Here is a 24,194-nt window from a genome sequence, read left to right as displayed (position 1 = left end):
TTCTTATTCTTTCTCTGATTATTTTTACCAGAACTTTCAACCTTCTCTGATGTAATTTAAATTTAATATGTGAGGAATTTGATAATTATTTTCAATTGGGAAACAAGAATTAAATTTTTTTTTACATTTTTGGCATTTGAAATTCTGTAAATAAACTCTTATTTCCCCCATAGGGTTTTAAACTGTTAATAACACATACATGTTTTAAGTAATGATTTTTAGATAGCATCTAAGCTTAAATTGTTTGTGCTTAAATATGTTATGTTTACAATACAGTAACATGTATATATTAATATTGCCCACAGAGTGGAAGAAGATTGCTTGACAATTATCGTGCCCTAGTTGAAGACTTGGCCCAAGAGGATATTGACATGTTAGCTTCATCAAGATCATTTAGCATAGCTTCAATGGCAGGTCAAAGTGGTATTGGTGGTGGATCTCGTGGCACATCCCAAGCAACTACTCCATCTTCCGAGTCTCGTTCTCTAGATTCTTGTCTAGCTCCAAGCCTCACACCAAGTGTTCTTGATGGAGACGAAGGAGATGAAGATGCACACTCTTCAGCAGGGTCATCTTCACAGGATACTCCTGTGAACACATTAGGCCGTCCACCTGTCTGGCGGCAAGACAGCTTGAAGAGTGGCTCTTCCAGTAGTTCAAGTGGTTGTTTAAGTGAACGTTCATCAGCAGGTACACCCACTGGGGAGCATGGATTTGAATCTGAGTTTCCACAAGGAACTATTAAGAGGAAGCCGTCCAATAATCCAAAGCTTCCCCTTACATCAACAACAAGATTACTTGTAAAAGAAGTGGATGGAGAAGATGTTGTAGACTCTGCCTCAGGGCGAGGAACACTTCGTCAGAGTGTGCGTCGCTCGCTGTCGGAGGAAGTTAACACGTTACGCAGGCGTAATTCCCAGTCACGATCCAGTGTTAGTAGTAGTAGTGCATCAAGTAATGTCGTAAATAGTAATATGTCAAGCCCAGTGCCTCAGGAGGAAGAGATGGACAGTTTACCATTGCCACCACCACCACTTGAACTGTCTGAATGTGCCATGGAATCTTTACCACCTCCACCACCAGAGTTGTTGGCATCTACCCTCAGCCTTAATTCACTTCCTCCTCCACCTGATGAGGATTCTCTGCCGCCCATCAATCCAGAAGATCTCATGATGGCTAGCATAACGTCATTGCCGCCACCACCACCACCTAGTCCACCAAAGCCCTCTAGTCCCCCACATACTGGGGTGCCACCACCCCCACCACCGCACTCAAGTTTGCCATCACAAATTAATGTGCCACACCCACCACCTCATGGTCTGCCATTACCACCACCTACTACACCTAAGCCAACAAAGTCGAAGGGTGTTGGTTCCCCTATTTATGGTAGCTCTCCAGTTTATCAAACTGCAGGCTCGCCTGTTTATCAGTCTACTGGTTCACCGGTGTATCAGTCGGTAACACCACCTGCAGTAGCACCAAAACCAAAGCGTGACTCTAATGAATCTGCAATCTATGCTTCTCCGCCATTCTTGGCTGAATTACGGGCCCATAATGCACCACAAGTAGGGCTTAGTCCACAGCCACCTTCATCCAGTCATAATGGTGGCTGGCATCCTGACTCTCCATTACCACCACCTCCACCTTCTCCTCCTCCACACCAGCCAGTGTATGCACAACCACAAAAGAGTCCACAGAAAAAAGTTAAAAGAATTACTTTCATGGATGATGTACAGAATATACCTCCAACACCAGAGTCCCCAACTGCAAAACCACCTCTCCCACGACGTTCGGAGTCCACAAGACTATCTATAAACCCAGGACGTTTGGATAGTCCAGGAAACAAAATTACACCACCAAGATCTTTCTTGAATAATCTACAGCGAGTCATGCAGAAAAAGTGGCAAGTTGCACAAAAATGCAAAGACTTTGATAAGATGCCTCATGAAGTTTTAGGGTTTAGAGACCCAATTTTGCCCAGTGAAGCAGAACGGAATGTTGGAGCATGGATCCAGGAGCATTATGGCAGTCTGTACGAGAACCTCTCTCCACATGGTATCCCTCCTAGTGCTGACTCGGTAGATGTAGCACAATCGGTTAATAGCCACACTTTGCAGCCTTCGCCCCCTCCACACGCTGATGATCCACACCGCTTATCTCAGACTATGCCTGGCAGAAAGAAACCACCGCCACCCCCACCTAAACGCTCAGATTCCACACACCTCAGTACGCGGCAATGACGACTGCGACATTAGTGGCCACTTGTCTTGTTACACGTGTTACCCCACTTGCACCTGAAAGGAGGCTTAATATTATTATATATTTAATATTGTTACTTAATGAATGTTGCCGCTGTTCATAGTTTCCTTATGGTAGCAGAGCCAGTGCTGACAAAGTGGCAATGTTAAGAAAATTGGGTTTCTCTCTACAGGATGCCTCCAGTGTAACTGGAATGGGCAACTGTCAAGACTTCAGAAGTCAGTAGTGTATTTCCATTTGAATATGAATTTATATTTCTTAATGTCCTTATTGATGTAAAGTACCTTTAATCATAGTATTAATGAGATTGTTACATGTATTGTGGCGAGCTTGTTGGTGGTTTCTTCCAATGGTGCTACAACCTGGGCTGGTTAATGAACAGTAGTGGTATAATGTCCATATGGGCATGGAACTAGTTAAGTGTTGCCTTGGGCTAAATAGCATGGCCTTTGAGTGAAACGTGCCGTTTATTTGGGTCAGCCGGGAAATTGGCATGGGTTACTGTACCCCTCCAGGCTTCAACCTGCTCCCTCATAGTTATCACAGTTAACACTAGGCCAGCCATCTAGATTTGGAGAGCATCAACATAGACAAAGATATATGGAACTTACAGAGATTTATTAAACAGTCAATGCTGCCACATGCATGTTAAGACTGTAATATGAATTAGCAGCAAGTAGTTAATGTTGGATAACTGGTGATTGCATGTCAATTTCTACAATAGAAAACTGACAGCTGTGGATACTTGATGGTATTCATTTTATGTTTGACCAGTTAGTTATGAAACCAAATGTGTAAAGGTGTATATTGTACATTGGATAAGTTTTTGTATTTTTTGTAAAGATGTTAAGCTGACCCTGAATCTACAGAAATGTAGTAGGGGGTCAGGAATTTTTTACATTTTTACTGTAACAATTTATTTTTTATGGTTTAATGTGTTTGATAATGTGCATAAAAAAAGTTCTTTCTTTTTCTTTGACTGTTTTCTATCCATATTGCTGCTATGTGCAATTATGAGTCTTGTAAAAAGTAAACTGGATGAGTGGATGTTTTTCTATGTAATGAGATAATAAGCACATGTAACTGCCTGCCAGATTTCTTTATGTATGATAGATCCATCCAATTGAACTCTTCTTTCATGTTTCTAACTACTTAAGGGTTTCCTCTGCTTTAAAAATAATTTTATAGTCAAGATGTGTAATTTCTATTATGAAATTTAAGATCCAGATGTGATCTTTTTGTGTGACTTAGTCAGAAATTGTATACATGTAAAGTCTAAGAGCCCATTTCTAGTACCTGCAAGAATTTATTATTCATTACATAATACGGTTAGCTTTCAAAATTCACGAGTACCTGTTAAGAACGCAGTGCATGCCCTCGGGGATTAAGGCAGAGGATCCTACGGGTAATAGATTTTTTACAGTTTGTGTTGCATTTACATAAATTAATATGATTGGTCACTGAAACGAAGCAAATATCTTGCTTTTAACAAGACAATGACCATGATATATCCACAAGTCTTTCTGCTTCTTAATTTCATAAATATCAACATTTAAAAAGCTTTATCAAGATCTCTCATCACTATAATATTTAAATGTAATTTGGCATGTGAGTGATAAGCAACCTGTAAAATGGAACTTCAGCCTACCCTCTCCTTTCCCCAACAAAAGTAACAAAAAAAATAGGAAATGGAAAAAAGAAAACTAACCCCTGGGTTATTGTTAAGCATTAGGTTTTATAAACCCTCAGTTCTTCAATATTATAATTATGAAAATTGCTGGAGTAGTACATACAACACTGTGTTGGCATTGTGCATAGAGCTCCAGTTTAAAAGATATATTAATCTTCACTCATTAAGCATTACTATTATACAGTCAATGGGGTTTCATGGTAGTAATCTAACATTTTTTTTCATTTAAGTTGGTCTCCGTAGGCCCCATTTTGTTAATGGTAATACTGTATATTGCTTATAGATACTGATCTTATTAAACGAGGACAGGCATTCGGCTTCTATTACTTAAGTTATACCAAGGAGTTTTAAATGGCAAAAAGATTCGTATACAAATTTGTTTCCCCAATTAAAATTATAAAGAGTAACGAGTCCTTGAAACTCCATTTATGTTGACTGTTCAGCCGTCACTTCACATGAGATGTAAATCTTCCTCAGTATGTATAGCAATATTTTGAGTTAAATGGACAATGAGACTTGAAAATATTGATGTATTCCATGAGGCAAACTGTTCCCCTTCAATGACTATAATTGTCATTTGTTTCGTCCAAACACATTGTTTTTCTGCATGTTGTACCTAATAGCCAGAGTTGCCTAACAAGCCAAATTTTCGAGACATTGAATTTTTTTCCAACATTTTTGCTAATGAAATAATAGTTTTCATTGTATTATATATGATTGAAATTTTGTTTAGTGAAAACTAACGGAAATTTGATCAAACATAACCTACCTAACCTGATATAACTTAGGTAATTCATGTTTTCCGTATAATTAGTTCTTTTCTAACAATATATTTGGAAAGAAACATTTGAAGATTATTCTGCCTTTTGGGCACATCAGACCTTGCATACTAGGCCAAGAAGTGTGGTTCTGGTTATTAGGCATGATATATATAAATACACACACACACACACACACACACACACACACACACACACACACATTGCCCTTAACTATGAAAATGAATTTCCAAGCATTATAATGCAGAGATTCCATTACCCAGTATTAAGTCCAACATTAACTGATGGAGCAGGGTGTTTGAGTGCTAAATATGATTCTAAAATTGTCGTATAGCTGAATATTTTACATCATCCACACTTTGCCTTTTGTGCATGGCTAACAACTTTGCCTTTATATATATTAATACTAATTTCAATAATTTCTACATCTCCAGTGTTGTTGCTTTACCATTTCACAAACCTAGGCCATGTAGTACTGTACCTTGCTTTTTCTTGATTTTTTATATAATATCTTTAATTGTATTGGCAGCCTATTTCATATTGTAACTACCAAATCTGATGTAATGCGCTCATTTTTGTTTGTCCTTACCATCTGTGTTGTATTTTTTTTCCGCCACTGTTGAGTGTTCATTACTTGCCAGCTATGAGCCACAGAATAGACTACCGAGCTATCAATCACTGTGTGTTTGGTCTACTAGTCTCGTCCTTGTGACCTCCCAGGTATGTTGGTTTCTCCTAACCTTGTGCTGCCTGTCTTAATTTGTACCAGACTTTCATGGAAAAAACTGACAAAACTTGTTTCTCACCTGGTCTCTTTTTAGTCTCCCCTGGTTACCTGTGGTATCCAGAGAGTCTTCTTGGTAACTGGTTTGAGGATGTGTGTCCAGAATCCAGTGGCCTTGTGCCAACTTCCACATTGTACAGAAATTATATATACACAGTAATAAAAATTATCTCCAGTAAAGAATGAATAATTAGTTTAATATATACCTGCAGTAAAGGTAGGATTGGTTTACATGAAAGAAAGGAAAGCAGTCAAACTTGAATAACTAATAACTTTCAATTCCAATAATTTAATAACTTTCATTTCCAGCACTGGTTCTTTGGTCCAAATCATAATAATAATTAGCACATACAAAGTAGCCATGTAAGGGAAACATTGTAGCCTAAAAAGGAAACGTAGTGCCTAAATCTTTCACTTTATAAAGGATAGGAAAAACTTAATCAAAAAGGTAAGTTCAAAATATAAATAAGAACGACTTTGAATAACATTGTTAAAGGTGATTGTAACAAAATGTTTGTGTTGAGACTGGAAAGGTTGTCAATAAAATAAAATTGGGTAAATAAATCTCATAAATCAAATGTGTGGAACATTCTTATAAAAAGCATTCTTATATAAAGCTTTATAACAAGTTTATAAAATTAAGCTATTCTGACAAACTGACGTCAGCATTTTTAAAAAGAATGCTTTACCAAAAATACAAAGTTTTGATGGGCTGATAACAGCTTTGATGGAAGCAGATATGTAAAGTACAGTACAGTATAATTTCAAAAGGTGCCAAGCCAGGAAAATAATGCACCACTGACTAGACATGCAAAAGGTGCTAAATATTACTCGAGATGCCAATTTGAGAACAGACGAGTGATATCAGAGGTATCGGACTCTCCAAGGATTCTAATACTGGACATCAAGGGATATTAAGAAAGCAAAACATACAATCATTCTGTAAATTGAGACAGTCTACAAATTGCACAACAAAATGGGACAGAACAGATACAAGAGGTCCACAGCCAACCAAAAGGATTAATAGGGGGGGGGGGGTCCACTTCCACCTGTTGAATAGGTATTGGGTCACTACCACCTGTTGGATGGGCATGGGGTCCACCACTGTCCACAGGATGGGTTCGGGGATCACTACCACCCACTGGATGGGTATGGGGCTCACTACCACCACTGTTGGATGGGTATGGGGGGTCCACTACCACCAAGAGGATGGATATATGGCCCAAAACCACCCACAGGATGGGTATGGGGTCCACCACCATCCACGGGATGGGCAACGGGTCCACTACCACCTGTAGGATAGGTATGGAGCCAACAACCGCCCTTAGGATGGGTATGGGGTTCACTACCATCCACAAGATTAGTATGGGGTCCACCGCCGCACAGATGTGGGCGGTAGTCGACTCTATACTCATCCTGTGGGCGGTACTGGGCCCCATACTCATCCAACAGTTGGTAGTGGACTCCATCAACATCGTACAAGTGGTAGTGGATCCCATACTCATCGAGTGACTATTTGCGGACCCTATATCCATCCTGAGGATACACTAGCAGTGTTGAAGGTGTTCATTAGAGACTCATTCGTATTTGGGAAAGTGAAGGAGTGGCTGTTGGCCATTGATAATTGACACTTCAGACTCGCAAAATATTAACCAATGGGGTGAGTTTTAGGGTGAATGGCAACCAATCAGTGGCAGGGTTTGGTTGGCTGTTGGTTATAAAAGTTGAATTACATACATTTTTGCTTAGCGCGTATACCAGCAAAAAGCGACGTTATTTTAAGAGGACGAGTTGGCTGTAGAGCCCGTCCTCAGACCAAATCCATTACCATGAGAAACCTTCCCCCCACACCCCTCAAACCACCTGGATCGTTATCTAGATATTTGTGATGGTAAGAAAACATATTACAGTTCCAGTAATAATCTATATGTAAACTGCCAAATTAATCTTTGTCGCAAATAGATTACTCTCAAGTTATAACTGTATTGTATTATAAATCGTTAGTATAAAATATAAGTGTATTTAGCCACAACCTAAAAACGTTTTTTAAGAATTTGGTTTTCTGTTAACAAAATGCTTGGGGTGCACTGAAATGTTTTTCGAAATTCATATTTCACATTACTGTCAATAATACATCGTAGTAACGTCAACAAACGTAATGAAATCGAACCTAATAAAACTCTAACCTAACCTGACCATGGATAGAGTAGATAATAGTGCTAATAATGTAGTCGTTCTCAATCCGTTCCCGTGAGTGTATTTCCCTGAGAACAGGTTGCTGCTGTAGCAGTTATCTGAGCTTCTAATTTGAGAGTAGTAGTAATATTTATGTTTTTGACCTGACTTCAGGCCAGATCTTCCAAGCAGTCCCATCGGACTGCTGCCCCTCAACCGGACTGCTGCCCCTCAGTCAGACTGCTGCCCCTCAACCGGACTGCTGCCCCTCAGCCAGACTGCTGCCCCTCAACCGGACTTCTGCCCTTAAACCCTGGACTGCTGCCCCTCAACCGGACTGCTGCCCCTCAACCGGACTGCTGCCCCTAAACCGGACTGTTGCCCCTAAGCCCCAGATATATTCTGGAGCCGCCGCTCTTCGTCGTTTCATTACTCCTTTCTCTTAACTTCTTTGTATCCATTGCTTTCTCATTTTCAGTTTTAACTCATTTTAATTATCGCTATGCTTCCTTTCTCATCACACCCTCGCTTTCTCTTTTATCCACTGGCTTTCTGTCGCCCACTTCCACTTCCTCAATTTATTCCCCCTTGCTTAATGTCCACTTTGCCTTCCTGCGGGTTGTATTCTTTCTCTGTGTGAACTGTTTTCTTTCCTAACTTTCTTTGTGCCCCTTTCTTTCTCTTATTTAAATATCCGTTTCCTCATTTTTTACTTTATTCTGCTTTCTTTTTCCCTCCTACCTCTACACTTTCTCTCTTCTCTCACTTTTGTTCTCTTTCTCCCCCCTGCTTTTCTACCCCTCTTTCCTATCACTTTTCTATTTTTTCTTTTCCTTAGTGTTTCTTTGTATTCCCCCACTTTCCCTTCCCTTCCGCTTTCTCTATAAATAATTTTATCTTTAACTTCTTTGCCTGGCTGAGGAGACGTGCTGTGACGACCCCCGGAAGTGTTTGTCTTGTTAAGCTCCTCTAGTGACCGAAGGATAGCAGATAGACTTAAGTGTTCGGTCACTTAAGTCACTGGTTCTTGACCTTTACTGCAGCTTGCATCCATTTGCTTGTTAAAAGTCATGTTCTTGTACAAATATAAGATGTTTATACATAGATATAATAAAACATAGCATAACGTTGTTCTCACATGACTTCTTAATCCTGTTGGATCACAGAGCCCGATCCCCTCCGGTTTGATTATGAGACTGCAAACCTAACCAAAAGGTCAAATAAATATTTTGCTTATATGACTGCATTGACTTCACTATTAAGACATCTGTGAAATATGAATTAATTAACCCTTATTTAAACTATCAAACCTCGTGTCAATTTTGTTATAAATTGAAATTGAAATAAGTTTATTGAGGTAAAATACACACAAAGGGATGAGGTAGCTCAAGCTATTCTCACCCCGTTCAGTACATCGTGTTAATACATACATAGACACACATCACAAGCAATAAACGTATCACCGAACATTCTGAGAGATAAACATATACATTTCCTCCTCTACACAAGTAATTTATTGCTTTAGAAAAGCCAAAATAAAGAATTAATGATTGGAAGAAATTGGCAAGATTAGGCAGTGTTTGTTCATATGAGTATAGTAGGGTAGTGACAGATGTATACAATGGAAAAATACCAGTACAATATTACCTTTTGAGAGCCTCAGTCCACCACTACATTGAGAATCACATTGTACATTGAAGTGCACTCAAAATATTTTGTTTATAATGTGAATTAAATGTTAGGCTTTGACTGACACCCTTGTTATTTCACTAGTGATCTTTTTCTATTCTGAACCACTAGTACCTAGCTGATATTGAAGAGCACTTGGGAGTGACCATCCAGCAGGTCGATCAAGAAATGAAAGTTCCAGTTGATGAATTTGATGGCAAAGTGATTTATGGTGAAGAGAGAGCCAATGTTGGTAAGTTTTCTTAATACAGTACAGTGTTTAAAATTGATGTGCAGTACACTATTTGTTCTTATTCTGTATGGAGAATGTTGTCATGACACACTATACTCCCAGTTGTTCCATGTTCTTTTCTGCATGCACTTTTGTAGCTCTTGCTGCTCGTTTTTCACACTGATGTGCTTACTGTCACAGTGCTCAACCATTCCTGTCATTGGTGTTTGTTATTACAAGCATGCTTTTAATTACTGTGGCTACAGAAGTGGCACAATTTTGTGCCAAAGTTTAAAGTGCTCAAGTTATTAATGCTTGAAAATGCCTTCTTGTGATAAGGTTCTACATGATGCTGCTCCCTAGGTGTTAGTTCTTTAGTAGAACAAGGGATGAAATTAGCAAATAAATGATTATGCATTTCTATCTTTATTGGAACTAGAAGGTTTATTCAAGGGTAAACATCACTAAAGCAGTACAGCTACATGCTATTTATTTGGAAGGAAAATATGTACCTATATTTAAATATTATTGCTACACATATTAACTGTAAAACAGAACCAGGCCTTTTCTATAAATTTATTAAGAGCAAGCTGCATTTAAAAGATTAAATCCAGAGATTGAAAATAGGGAACAAATACAGAGGGAATGAAAAAAAATGTATGAAACATTAAATGAACAGTTCCAATATGTGTGTACTCGCCTAGTTGTGCTTGTGGATAAAGATTAAGCCAACCAAGAGGTGGCACGGGCATGAATAGCCCATAAAAGATAACTTCAAGATAAGGATACTTTATACCTTCCCACACGGTGCATGGCTCGGCCCAGACTGACCTATTTCCTAAGGTATGCTCCCTCCTTCGACAGTCCAAAATTAACAGAATATGACGCACTCCTAAAATCAATGACCATTAAAGTGTTAAACCTCTCCCTGCAAGATGCCCAATGAAACCAAGCAACGCTCCCAATTAGACTCGGGGGCATAGGTTTTCGCAAAGCAACACAGCATTGTCGGCATTCATATCCTCGACCTTTGTTACAGGTGAATTAGTGAATGAAATACAACCAGAATATCTAAGAGACTCCATTGGGATTTACGATCCCAAATTTTGGGATTTTGTGACAATTTTGTCAACTCTTAACCTCGACCAACTTTTCCAGACGATTACAAACAGGCCAAATGGGACCGCCGCATAGTGGAGAACATTGCCACAGCATTGCTGGAGGCAGCTTCTGGGAAGGACAAAGTGCGTCTCCTAAGTGCTTTTACAATTCGATTTTGAAGAAGACATCTCCCAATCAATTTGGCAAGAATTTTCTGACCAGTTGTGAACGCAAGTTAGCACACAAGTATACGAGCGCCCAAAATCTTTTACACAAACGACATGTACAGACAGGCGTATGGCTTATGACTGCATTTTTCGTTGATTAATATTACATATTAGGCGCTTAACTTTATTATTTATTATTATTTACAAGTATAACTATCACATAATAAATGTAAAAGAAGTTTACATCCTGCCAGAAACGCTTTGCGTAAGCCAAAGGCTTTAGGCTTTGTATGTACTAGCTCTATCTATAAATCCATCAATGTTTGTATGTCACCTTGTATGTACGTACTTTACCTGAATAAACATTTTATTTGATTTTTTGATTTATCCAAAAACTTGTAAAAATCTTGTGTTTTGTGCGTTTGATCATGTTTGTGGTCATTCTGGTGTGTTTACACTGGCGGGCGGCGTTCTTGCCAACTATATGGCTGTTAAGTTGAAAATTGTAACTGTTAAGAGCATTCTATTGTGGTTTTAATATTGAACAATTATACATATACGAAACAGACAAATCTGGTGTCCGAAATAGTAAAAATATTAGTGTGCGATGTGATCAATGTAAGGGGGATATTGGGTGTGCCTCGTATCCCCTACAACAACAACAAGTTCGAGAGCGATGAGGCCGCCACCTACTAGCTTCAGGATGTCGTCGAATCTAAATCAACAATATACTACCGCCGCTACTTTCTCGGAAACGTAAGTACCTGCCGCTTTACTTCTCTGACCCTGCCTAGCCTGGCCTGGCCTGGCCTGACCTGGCCTGACCTGGCCTGGCCTAGTCTGACCTGGCCTAGTCTGACCTGACCTGGCCTAGCCTTACCCAACACTAATCACCACACGTGACAGCCCAAACGAATCGCAAATAAGTACACGTAACAAGTCATATGCCCGGACACTCTTTCACCTTGGGGACTGAGTGGTAACTATTGTATAGAAGAGCCGGCTCCCTGAGAGTGGTAAGAGGGCGTGATAAGAGGCTAACGTGTGGTCTTGAAGGAAGTCGATAAAGCAGACAATTTTCAAAAGGAAGGGCAGCATAACGAACAGACAGGAATGGACAGACAGTCGGTTATCCCATAATATGTAATACGCCCCGCACAGCATGGGTGGAGTGGGGGGGGAGGGTTGTAGCAGGGCACAGTATGGTGATGGTGCGGGTGAAGTACATACCCACTGAATTCCTGCCATCAATAGTTGTTTTCATAACCATTAGAACAATGGCATCCCTCCAGCCACCATCCTTCCACTGACCCCCTCCTCTGGTCCTCCACCTCAGACAATAACCCCCACACCCCCTCTCCCTTCCAGACATCAGCATGTCAAAATCAGTACCATAATGTGTTTAAACTATTTAAACTAAGTCATTGTGTATCTCAAGGTATCTTAATTCATTTGAAAGTGTACATGTGCATTCGTTCATATACTCGCCTAATTGTGCTTGCTGGGGTTGAGCTCTGGCTCTTTAGTTCCACCTCTCAACCGTCAATCAACAGGTGTACAGGTTTCTGAGCCTATTGGGCTCTATCATATCTACACTTGAACCTGTGTATGGAGTCAGCCTCCACCACATCACTTACTAATGCATTCCATTAGATATAATCATATATGATTACACATAATCATAATCATTCCATACACATAATCATAATCATTCCATACACATAATCATATATGTGTACGTCAACGTATACATACATGCGTATATATACCTCATATTAAAATACTGATAAACGAATGACTATGAACAAATTAATTTATAATTGTAGCATTATATATAATTTTAATAGACTAATTACGTGTTTATACATTTGAATGGTCCAGACAGGTGGCCAGCCTTGGACATATACACTTCTGGTAGGCACAATGACCTCATGTTAGACCCTTGATAGATTATGTGAGAGAGAGAGAGAGCTGGGGCAGGGAGGTGCGTGCCCCAGGGAGATAATCCATGCCCATGCCCCGCCTCGAGGTCAGTTCTCGAGTCACACCAAGAATAACAATCGAGCAAGTTGTCCTGACCAGGATGTGGCATATTAGGGAGGGTTGAGGAATAGGAAGCCTGTCTGATAGGGCTCTTGGCAAGCAGCTCTCCCTCAGTCTACCTATCTATATGGAAGAAATGTATCTAGGCCCTCCTCCCCCCTGCCTATTCTCTCTCCCCCACCTTTCTTCCTTCATTTCCTCCCTCCTTCCCTCCCCCTCACTGGTGAGAGAGTAGGAGTGTGAGAGTGGTTAGAGAACTCGTAGTTCTCACGCTCGTGAAATTGTCTGCGACCCTGGAGGAGTAGAGCGGAGGGGGGGGTTGGGTGAAAGTAGGTGACGATGGAGGAGTAGAGGGGAGCATTATATGCAGTGAACGTAGGTGTCTATGGAAGAGTACATCATAGAGGTGGGTGAAAGGAAGGTGACGATGGAGGAGGAGAAGGGAGGGGGTGTGAAGGTAGGTGATGATGGAGGAGTAGAGGGGAGGAGGGGGGCAAAGGTAGGTGTCTATGGAAGAGTACATCATAGAGGGGGATGAAGGTAGGTGGCGATGGAGTAGAGCAAAAGGGGTGGGGGTTGAAAGTAATCCTGAGTTGAATTTTTTAGTTATATATAGTGACACCTCGGCTTACGAATGAATATTTATGAACTTTTCGGGTTACGAGCCTAATTTCTTAAAAAAAAATTGAATCGGGTTACAAACTTTGCCTCGGGAAAGGAGTTTGTTGATATACGTATGGGCTGACCTAGCGCGTGGTGGCATGGTGATCGCGCCTCAGTTTACCAGTGTCTCCTGCCTAGTAAGTATCGCGCCTGAATTCTTTGTAAAGCATTACATTTGTTTTGGGATTTTTGGCTATTTGAACATAAAATTTGTTATGATATATCTTGCCATGAGTCCCAAGAAAGCCAGTGGTAAGGTTCAAGCCAAGAAAACACATGTGAGAATGACCACAGAGGAAAAACAAGAGAGCATTCATAAACATCAAAATGGTGCACAGGTTGTTGAACTAGCTAGGCAGTACAACAAATCTATGTCAACAATATGCACTATACTTGCTAAGAAAAAGGACATTATGAGCATTAAAGTGGCAAAAGGCATATCAACAATCCCGAAACAAAGAACACAAACACTTGAGGATGTTAAAAAGTTTTTATTAATTTGGATACACAACAAAGAGTTAGCAGGTGATAGCATTTCAGAGGCCATCATTTGTGAGAAACCAAGGCATTTGCATGAAGACCTTTTAAAGAAAACCCCTGGAATGAGGGGGAAAAAGATGAATCAAGTTTGAAAATGTGAAAAGTTTGTGTGACAATAGAGCCTTGTGGAAAACTTTTGCTGTGGTCATTACCTGGTATAAACATTTCCCATCAACCTTACAAACCATATTAACCTATTTTCATGTATTTCCCCCATGTGCATTTTAACAAAGTTACTAAATTGCCTTTATCATTCTGTAAAATTTCAATTACAGTATACTGTATATAATTTTGTTAGTATAAATGGACTGAATATTCTGAAATCACTATTAATTTTACAATTTCAGATTCAAAGGTGGTCTGGACACCCAATTTGGTCCGACAGGTGAAGAGAGCATTTAGGATAGTTCGAAGAGATGAAGATGGTCACAATTGTGTTTGAAGAGGCAAACGCCCCCCTTTGCTCCTGACATTATGTTCAGCCTATTGATCCCTGCACACCTAACACAAGGTAGGTTGAAAACTCCTCCTTCATGTCATTCTTTCATTAGCCAGAAACTTAGGGCCCATACAGGAATATCCCTAAAAAAAAAAAGTGCCCCCAACAATGCATCCTCCAAGTCTGGAGGATGAGCAGGAGCATTGTCGAGAAGCAGGCCCTTTAGTGTCAAACTTTTCTCTTGCAGATATTTTTTGATGGCAGGGCAAACCACTCTACATCACAGTTTTTCTGCACGTTATATATTTTTTAAAACTCTTGGATTTTTGTAATGATACACGAGCAAGGGTTTAATTTTCAAATCGCCACACAGCACAAGAGTTAGCCTATCCTGACACAAGTTAGCCCAAGTTAGCTTGTGTCCGGGCAGTGATGTCTCCTCTTGGGTAATGTATGTCCTCTTCGGCAATTTTTTCCAGAATAGCCATGTCTCCTCACAATTAAACACTTGTTGTGGAATATATCCATCAATACAGTATCTACAAAATCTTTAAAATCACGAACAAATCTTTCAGCCCCTACTTTGTCTGAGCTGGCACCCTCACCATGCCTCACAACACTATGAATACCACGTCTTTTTTCAAAATTTCTCAAACCATTCCCTACTCACCTTAAACTCTTTCGTATCTACAAAACTCGTTCTAGGGGTTTTCTTTATAAGATCTTGCATGAAGATTTCATTGTTGACCAAACCACACACTGGAAATTGAATAGACGACGACATTTCGATCCGTCCTGGACCATTATAAAGTCGATTGTGATGAGATGAGGGAAGCAAGAGCATTAAGTAGGCAAGAGAGAGAGGTGTGGAGATGGCAAGTATGTACGTATGTACATAAATAAAACATGTACATACTTATACATAACGTGTGTAAATAGTGTAATAAACACAATAACAGTATTTTGGGAGGAGGAATGTTGGCGAGTAATGTGTTGGAGGAGGGAGGGAGGACTGGCAGGGTGTGGCAGCTCACTCATGTTTTTTGGGCTCACCATACCAACATAGTGGATCGTTATGGTGAATACATACGTAGATGGGTATATACAATGTGTGTATATAGTGTAATAACAGCAAAAACACTGTTTGATTGTAGAATATGTCGCATATATGAGGCCCATAATTTTGAGCATAGCGATGTTCTATACTTTGAAATATATAAATTCCACAAATTACACACTTTTAAATACTGTAATATTACAGCAAAAAAAGGAAGAAATGAATGAGAAACTTCAAAATAATTGCGCAACATTTTATTCGCAGCAACTGCCGTCGCACGGGGTGGCGGGGCCGACAGACCCCCATCGCTCCAACGCTCAGCGCCCATAATTTGCTTAACTTCCCAGCTCCATCGCAGCTAAAGTAAGTCACATAAAATATTTTTTGTTTAGTTTCCCCGTGATCAGACTGCATTTTAACAATATAAGAAGAGAAAAAAAATTTTTGGAAAGAATTTATTTCTTGTGCACCAGGGTGTTATTTGGAGACAGAGCAGTTCAGTGGTTAACTACTAAATTTTTTTTTCTCCCACACACGCACCCCCCTAGGAAGCAGCCTGTAACAGCTAACTCCCAGGTACCTATTTACTGTTAGGTAACAGGGGTCATCCCCTTTTGTACAAAGAATCTGCTAAAGCTTTTAGGGCTAATCTTTGACACTCGTTTGTCTTTGTCGCCCCATATTTATTACGTCCGAGTTGAATGCTCTAAGGCCCTTAACTAACTTTAGGTCATGTCTCATACTTCTTGGGGAGCTAATCGACACTGCTCCTCTCTTTACATTCCTCTCTCGTTCTGTCTAAATTCGATTATGGCCCTGTTTACTCGTCTGCTTCTCCTTCTACCCTTCACCATCTGGACACACTGCATCATACTGGGTTACGGCTCAGCTCTGGTACCTTTCCTTCGACACCTACCCTAAGCCTGTATGTTGAAACTGGCGTCCTGTTTCTACAGGATCGTCACGATCGCAACTGTCTTCTCCACCTTGCACGGTCCTTACAGCACCCTCACTCTTGCGTATGTCATGCCTTGACCTTTACCCATCCTGTGGTTCCTGTTCCCCTTCACCACCTATCTCTTTCTGTACGGTTGTCTCTCTTACAAAATGCTCTTTCAGTTTGCGTTACCAATATTTCCCCTCGTGTCATTCCGTCTTTGCCCCTATGGAGGGGTCCCCGTTCCTAAATTCTGTAAGCCTTGATCCACATGACTAAAACTTTTACCCCTCCTACAGTTCTAAATCACCTTTTCCTTGAACACTTTTCTTCACACTTCCACTCTATTTCCGTCTTCACCAATGGGTCTTAAGTCTGCAGACGGTGTAGGCTACTCTGTTGTTTTCCTGACTGCACCTTTGTGTCTCCTGCCTCCGGAGACTAGCATCTTCATGGCAGAACTTTATGCTATTCTCTATGCTCTTCATCAACTCTTTTCTCGCTGTCAATCCTCCTCTGTGTTTGTAGTTGACACTTGCAGTGCCCTCATGGCTCTAGAATCCTTTAATCCAGTCCATCCTTTGGTAGTTGAAATTCAACATTGGCTGTTTCTTATCTCCAGTAGATTTAAGACGGTGGAATTTCGCTGGATTCCCACCCATATTGGCACGTTCTTAAATGAGCGTGCGGACACTGCCGCTAAGGAAGCTATCCGCACCTGTCCCATCTCCCGTAAAGGTATTCCTTATTATGACTTTTACCCGGTTATTCATTTCCCCATTCTTGTCCGTTGTCAGGGTTGTTGGTCTTCTGTTACTGGTAACAAACTGCGTGCTCTTAAGAGTAGTGTGTTCCCGTGGCCTTCCTCCTACCACCGTAACCGGTGGTGGGAAACGGCTCTGGCGAGATTGTATATCGGTCATACACGTTTAACTCACGGGCACTTAATGGAGCGCTGCCCTGCTGCTTATTGTCCAAACCGTTGTCTCTACATGTCCCGACTTCCAGGACTTAAGTGTCTTGCTTCCCGACCATCCCTCACTGTCAATTGTCCCTCGATAAAATTCTTGGTAAATTCAATACCTTTGATATTGTTCGCCGTATGCGTTTTTGTTGTTGTATTGGCGACGTTAGTGATATTTAGCGCACTATGATTATCCCACACATTTGATGGTTTGATAATTACTGTACTGTACAGTACTTTGGTTTGGAATGTATCAAATAAAGTTGTTTCATGTATTCAAATGTGTGAGAAAATCCACTGGGGCTGTGAGATGAAGCGAACCTGTAACAAAGGCATTGCCAGTTGCATACTCTACCACCACTGATGGTAAAAGTCTTACAACTGGATATCTTGTGTGACGGGTTATGGTATCACAGCTATACTGAACCAAGATGGTATGGCTCTCTCTCACATAAATGAAAGAAATGCTGCTATTGGCCTTGCAGTGTGTAAGTTGCAGGTGGAAACAAATGAAAATTATCAAATAAATAATTAAACAATTTACTGAAATAGTAATGAACAAAAATAACACATGACAATACTTGACTATCATGTAATGCAAAGGTGAACAAGTTAGTATGACCTTAAATGCAAAAAATAAACTATAAGCAATGAATAAAAGTATGAAGATATACTGGTGTTCTGAAGACAGCTACCATACCACCATGGCTTCAGTCACACGACGTTGGCTGGAAGCGGACGACGGGTTAGAGACACGAAGGTGATCCTAGAGCACTAAGGGAGAGATTGCCTCTCCAGGGAGGCAGCGCTCTTTATATAGTCCGGGGGTGATGACTCATCCAGTGTCAACACGAGGTGGACATCTGGTCAACTAGCAAACTGCTCGTTGTGGCTGGCGGTGCCTTTGTGTTGAGCTGTACCGCTGTCAGTTGAAGGCGGCTAACTGCTTGTTTGTGGGGACAAACTGCCAGTTAGCAGTGGCGCCCGGCTTGCCTCTGAGTCGTACCAGGCCGTGCCAGGCCCTAAGGGGTATGGAGAGGTGGCAAGACTGATGACTCTTCTGGGCTGGTGTAGATGTATACTTCCAGTGCAGAGGCATTGAAGGTGAAGGGAAAAGGCAGTTCCACTGCTATGCAGGGGATTCACGTGACACTTGTGAAGCCACAAAAAGTCTGGAGGCCCTACTGAAGCCAGTCCAAGTATTAAATAAAACCCCTGAAGTACGCCGGTGAAGGGTAAAGTGAAGGGTGAAGCAAGACCGTATGCCCCAACTTCAGGCACACACAGAAAATCACGTTTTGGTCCCGCCTCTCAACTGTGTATTTGAAGTTGGGGCGTATGGTGTTGAACTGCTTCAGCCTTCACCCGAGTGCTTGTAGGTCTTACGTAAGACGTTGACTCAAGGAGTGGCCTCAAAACTTGCTGTGATTTATGGGGAAATCCGGTTGTAAGACTTTTACAAAGTCAGTAATATACTGTGGTAGAGTATGCAGCTGCCAGTGCCTTGGGCAAGGGTTTACGTCGCCTCACAGCTCCAGTGGATTTTCTGCTTGGTGTATATCAGGTTGTGATTTTGTGTGTGTACCGTATTGTTAGGATCGCCGTCTGATAAGTCCTTTCTGGCCTCAAGAGTCATTGTTACCCACCTAGAAAGATTGCAGATGGCCAAAGCAGTTGTTTAAGTTAAGAAGGGACAAGTCTTAAACAGAATTTTGCATAATATTTGACTGTAAAGGGGTAAATTGAGGTAGATTGAAAAACAAAATGGTGAAGCGGGCAGGCGGTAATCACAATTAGGCGAGTACACTCGGGAACTTTTAAAGTGCAACCAAACATGCTTTAGGCTCTCACAACAAGAGGTGAGTGGTGGTGGCTCAGGTGCTCAGCCAATCAGAGCACCTAAGGAGGGAGGGCAGGAGTGAGAGGGGGGTGGTATGTGGAAGTTTGGTGACAGTTGTGTGTAGTTTGTTCATCTTCATTGTAAGTTTCACGGCTTGGTGTGCATTTTCCTAGTAAATTTAATTAGGAAATATTCAGGTGTTTGATTTTTTAAATCAACTTTTTAAATGTTGAGTTGTTAAAGCCTCAAAGTGCATGGAGTTGGTTTGGGAGTATGGCATCCTCATGCTGTTGCGTGCTCGCGTGAGGTAGCAAAGGTGATGTAAAGTTGTGGGGTGTACATGCTTGGGACGTCCTCTCTCGGGATGGCTGGTGTTAGACCCGCGTGTTTGTCGGTTGTTGAAAAGCCGTCATCCTTTGCTGTTGTGGTATTGATTTTACATTGTTCATCTTGTAATTAATACTGTAGTGCGATATCTAGGGCTACCATTTGTAGGTTTAAAATGTCTAATACAAACAGTTGTCCAATGAGTTTTAATAGGAAATATCATCCACCAAGCACCATTGTACAATTATATTAATTGATAGTATATGGATTGTGCAGAACTGCTTAGAATGATCTTTAACACTTGGCTATATTGGTCATGTCAAATACCTGCACGGTGAATGCTCAAAGACCCTTTCTTCAGTGTTGTCACATACCTCATGGGGGTATGGATAGGCAAACACTCATTCGGTTAAACTTGCCTTGTAGTACTTTCAGAGCTCAGTAATTTGGAATCTGGTTAGCACTTTCCAAATAAATTGACCTTTAAAGTGAATTCCTATTTAGGTTTAAAACATTATACCGAATGAGAAACTCGGATTATATAGCCGAACACCAGAAATGTTGTTATTCAATTTGGTTGCCTAAAGCACATTCAAGGACTACACATTACATGGCATTCCAGGATTCCTCTATACCTTGCCTTATGCTGTAAACATTGCCACAACCCTGTGTTTTATTGATTTAAATGGCCACAGGGAGGCATACAACACTGCAGATTATGATGTCATTAGTTATCCACTGTGCTGACAAGTGGGCTGACTGATGTTCGTTGACACCTGTATCGTGTTTCAATTTAATCGCCAGGAGATCACCCTCTCACTAGACTCGTCTGTAGGAAGTACAGTATAGTATCTCAAATTACCTTGGATCATAAATAGCATAAGACTTGGGGGTAGGAGAGAGTTGCAGTGTTTGTCATGGCTCTCAGTTGTTCCTGGTATTAGGCAATTTAGTTCTGGAATCATTTTTGTTGGCCAATGTTAAACTTTTTCGAAAGTAGATGTTTTTCTGCAAGGGAAGGGGGGGGGGGAACCTCTATGCTTGGATACAGTTATCTAAGTGAATACTTAGATTTATACAGTAGAATAACTACCTTCTTTTCCTTAGTCAAAAAGGTTGCTTGTTTATTTCTAGGGACTTGTATTTTCTTTTATTTTTAACTGCAGCAACTTTCAGTGAATGATAGATTCTTACTGAAAGGACCTTTACTTCATTGTTGTTGCTTTATGGTCATCTCATTGTGTACAGGGATTCCGCGAAGCTTTTGGGGTTAGTCTTTGACACTCGTTTGTCTCGGTCAGCCCATATCTCTTGCCTCCGAGTTGAATGCTCTAAGGCCCTTAACCTCCTTAAGGTTTTGTCCCATACTTCTTGGGGAGCGGATAGGCGCACGCTCCTCTATTTGCACTCCTCTCTCGTCCTGTCTAAACTCAATTATGGTTGCCCTGCATACTCTTCTGCTTCTCCTTCTACTCTTCGCCATCTTGATGGTTTGCACCATACTGGGTTGCGTCTCGGCTCTGGTGGCTTTCGTTCGACTCCCGCCCTTAGTTTGTATGTTGACACTGGCTTTCTCTCTCTTCAGGACTGCCGTGATCGCTACTGTCTTCGCTATCTTGCGCGGTCCTTCCAACATCCTCTCGCCTCTGTCGTGCATTGACTTTTCCTCCTCCTGTGGTTCCTGTTCCTCTTCATTGTCTCCCACTTTGTGTCCAGTTATCTCGCTTACAGGATTCTCTTTCTGTTCATATTTCTAATGTTTCTCCTCGTATTGTTCCTTCATTACCTCCGTGGAGAGTCCCCCTTCCCAAGTTTTGTACGTCCTTGACTTGTATTACTAAAGCCTTTACCCCTCCTACAAATCTGAAAAGCCTCTTCCTTGAGCACTTTTCTTCGCTCTCCCACTCTATTTCCATCTTCCCTGATGGGTCTAAGTCTGCGGATGGTGTGGGCTACTCTGTTGTTTTTCCTGACCGTACTTACACGTGTCGCCTCCCTTTGGAGGCTAGCGTCTTTACGGCAGAACTTTATGCTATTCTCTATGCTCTTCGTCTCTTGCTTTCTCATTCTCATTCCTCCTTTGTGGTTGTAGTTGATTCTCGTAGTGCCCTCATGGCTCTAGGGTCCTTTAATCCTGTCCATCCGGTGGTCATTGAGATTCAACATTGGCTGTTTCTTATTTCTAGTAAATTTAAATCGGTAGAGTTTTGCTGGGTTCCCAGCCATATTGGTGTTTCAATGAGCGTGCGGATGCTGCCGCTAAGGAAGCTATCCGTTCTTGTCCATCTCCCGTAAAGGTATTCCTTATTCCGACTTTTATCCTGTTATTCATTCTTCCCCGTTGGCCCTCTGTGGTTGGTAACAAGCTGCGTACTCTCAAACTTAGTGTGTCCCCGGGCCTTCCTCCTACCACCGTAACCGGCGGTGGGACACTGCTTTGGCACGGCTGTGGGTTGGTCCCACTTAACCGTGGCTTAACCCACGGTCACTTAATGGAGCGCCGCCCTGCTCCTTATTGTCCGAATTGCGGTGTCCCTCTTACAGTTGTGCATATCCTTGTTGAATGTCCTGACTTCCAGGACGAGCGTGTGTCTTGCTTTCCGACCATCCCTCGCAGTCACTTGTCCCTCGATAGAATTCTAGGTGAATCGGATACTTTTGATATCGTTTGCCTTATGCGTTTATGTTCTCGTATTGGCATTCTTGGTGATATTTATCGCCCTCTGATTATTTCGCATTTTGATGGTGCTACATGGCCTAACCGGTTTGGTGCCTTTTGGTAATTACCTTACCTTCATTGTTGTTTCATTTTAATGTGATATGGATTGTTCTGGCTCACGTGTAAGGTCTTGGAATTTTTTTTGTTTTATATTAAGAAATTGCCAGTCTTGTTACTATTTGTAGAGTTAGAGATGTGCATTAAGGCCTCAACATATTACAAACAAAAATAAAGAATATAATATTATCAGCAATTTTTGTGGTTGGTAATATTTAGATTAATGTCAGTGATGTATATGACAAGGGTTAAGATCCCTTGTGGTATGACAGCATTTTTCCCAGTCATTTCTTTAACAAATGAAAGGGTCCTCATAACCATTATTTTGTCCTTTCTACCATGTACCTGTTTGTTGCTTCTTGGTCTTTCATTTGGTACTTTGGCTATTAAAACACTGGCCTTTGGTAATGTTGCAATTACCATTTCTAAAAAAAAATGAGCAGGGTTTGTTTTTAGCAAACAAAGTTTAAAAAAAAAAATTCTATTCCTTCATGACCTTGCAGATGTTAGGTCAAACTGATTGACAGTAATCTGTTTTGCCCTTTCAAACAATGATGGTTTTAATCTAGGTAAAATATTTCAGAATATCTTCAGTTTGGCAGACAAATCATTTAAGAGCTTTGATTAAGTTTAAGTTACCAAAGACTTTTTCAAAACCATGTTGTATAGATGCTTCAGTGTCACTTCTAATGTTTTGTAAATTTAACAATGATCTTTAGTTAATTCAATCATAATTTGTACAAAGCTTAGGTGTTGCATAGCTTTAAATTTACTTTCAAATATGAAAACTAAAATATTGACAAGTTTCTTCCACTTTAATATTTCAGACTAATTTGCAATATTAGTTAGTTTATGTAAATTGAATAGGTAGTCCACTTTTACATCTTTTCAATGCATTTTGCATGCACCTATGTAACAAGTTACAAATAGGTGTAAATTTTAATAAGTATTTATTTTCAAAGTAAAAAATTCAGATGTTTAAACATTGCATCAATAGTAGTAAATTTCCAGCATAATTTCAGGATAAGGTATATAAAGTAGTTTCATTAATAGTTTTATTTAATAAGTTTTACATATAGTATTTATAATACATCTAATATTTATTACCATTTCAGGTTGTGAGACAGATGCTCCTAGATGAACAGAAGATCCAAAAGGCCAAGACAACTCCAGAGACAATCACCTGTAAAAGAAAAATAAACATTAAACAGGGACACTACTTTTATTATCACCAATGCCTAATAATAAGCCCCAAAAATCCTAACTTCCTATCTTTTAACATAGGCTCAGCAAGGCCTATCCCTTCCTCTGGTTTTAGTGCAGAGCTTGTTCCCTGAATGGGTGCATTACATCCACCACTTTAGTGCCCTCAACACATTGTACATATGCTTTATGAGAGCACTGTACAATGCATGCCAGGCACTAAAGTTTTAGATGCATCCACCCATTCAGCAAACAAGCCCTGTGAGAATTAACAATGTAACCATTGTTAAGGGTCCCTAAACCTATGCAAATCTAGTCCATCTATTAGATGGGTAGTAGAGCAAAGCTCTGAAAAAGCCAAGCCAGGGATATCTGCAGGACTGCCTGGTCCCCTTTTATGAAATGGGGTAGGATCAGTACAAACTGCATCACCCTGTGGGTTGTAACAGTAGGACATGGTTACACACCTATAAATGGACTAGATAAGAGAATTAAGATTAGGTCATTGATATAGCTAAAACATCAAATTCAAACTCACCCACTTTTGTAG

At 40.7% G+C, this 24,194-nt stretch overlaps 1 protein-coding gene across 13 annotated transcripts in view; it reads left to right on the top strand.

The window, feature by feature from the left end:
- The window catches only part of LOC123768427 (amyloid beta A4 precursor protein-binding family B member 1-interacting protein), a 548,298-nt gene extending 524,643 nt beyond the window's left edge, over window positions 1-23,655 (top strand). For 11 of the 13 annotated variants that reach the window (XM_069336331.1, XM_069336330.1, XM_069336336.1 and 8 more), the window contains 4 exons: window positions 306-9,608; window positions 14,449-14,612; window positions 15,862-15,960; window positions 23,557-23,655. In XM_069336331.1, the coding sequence (XP_069192432.1) occupies window positions 306-2,240 (1,935 nt within the window). In that variant the 3' untranslated portion in view covers window positions 2,241-9,608; window positions 14,449-14,612; window positions 15,862-15,960; window positions 23,557-23,655. Of the gene's footprint in view, window positions 1-305; window positions 9,609-14,448; window positions 14,613-15,861; window positions 15,961-16,145; window positions 16,174-23,556 lie in introns of all 13 variants that reach the window. The other 2 variants (XM_069336326.1, XM_069336327.1) reach the window with 2 other exon arrangements.
- The last annotated feature ends 539 nt before the right edge of the window (window positions 23,656-24,194 follow it).

The sequence above is a fragment of the Procambarus clarkii genome, chromosome 35 (genome assembly GCF_040958095.1).
Source record: "Procambarus clarkii isolate CNS0578487 chromosome 35, FALCON_Pclarkii_2.0, whole genome shotgun sequence".
In the NCBI taxonomy this organism is placed as follows: Eukaryota; Metazoa; Arthropoda; class Malacostraca; order Decapoda; family Cambaridae; genus Procambarus; species Procambarus clarkii.
This window is presented reverse-complemented; position numbering and strand designations above follow the sequence as displayed.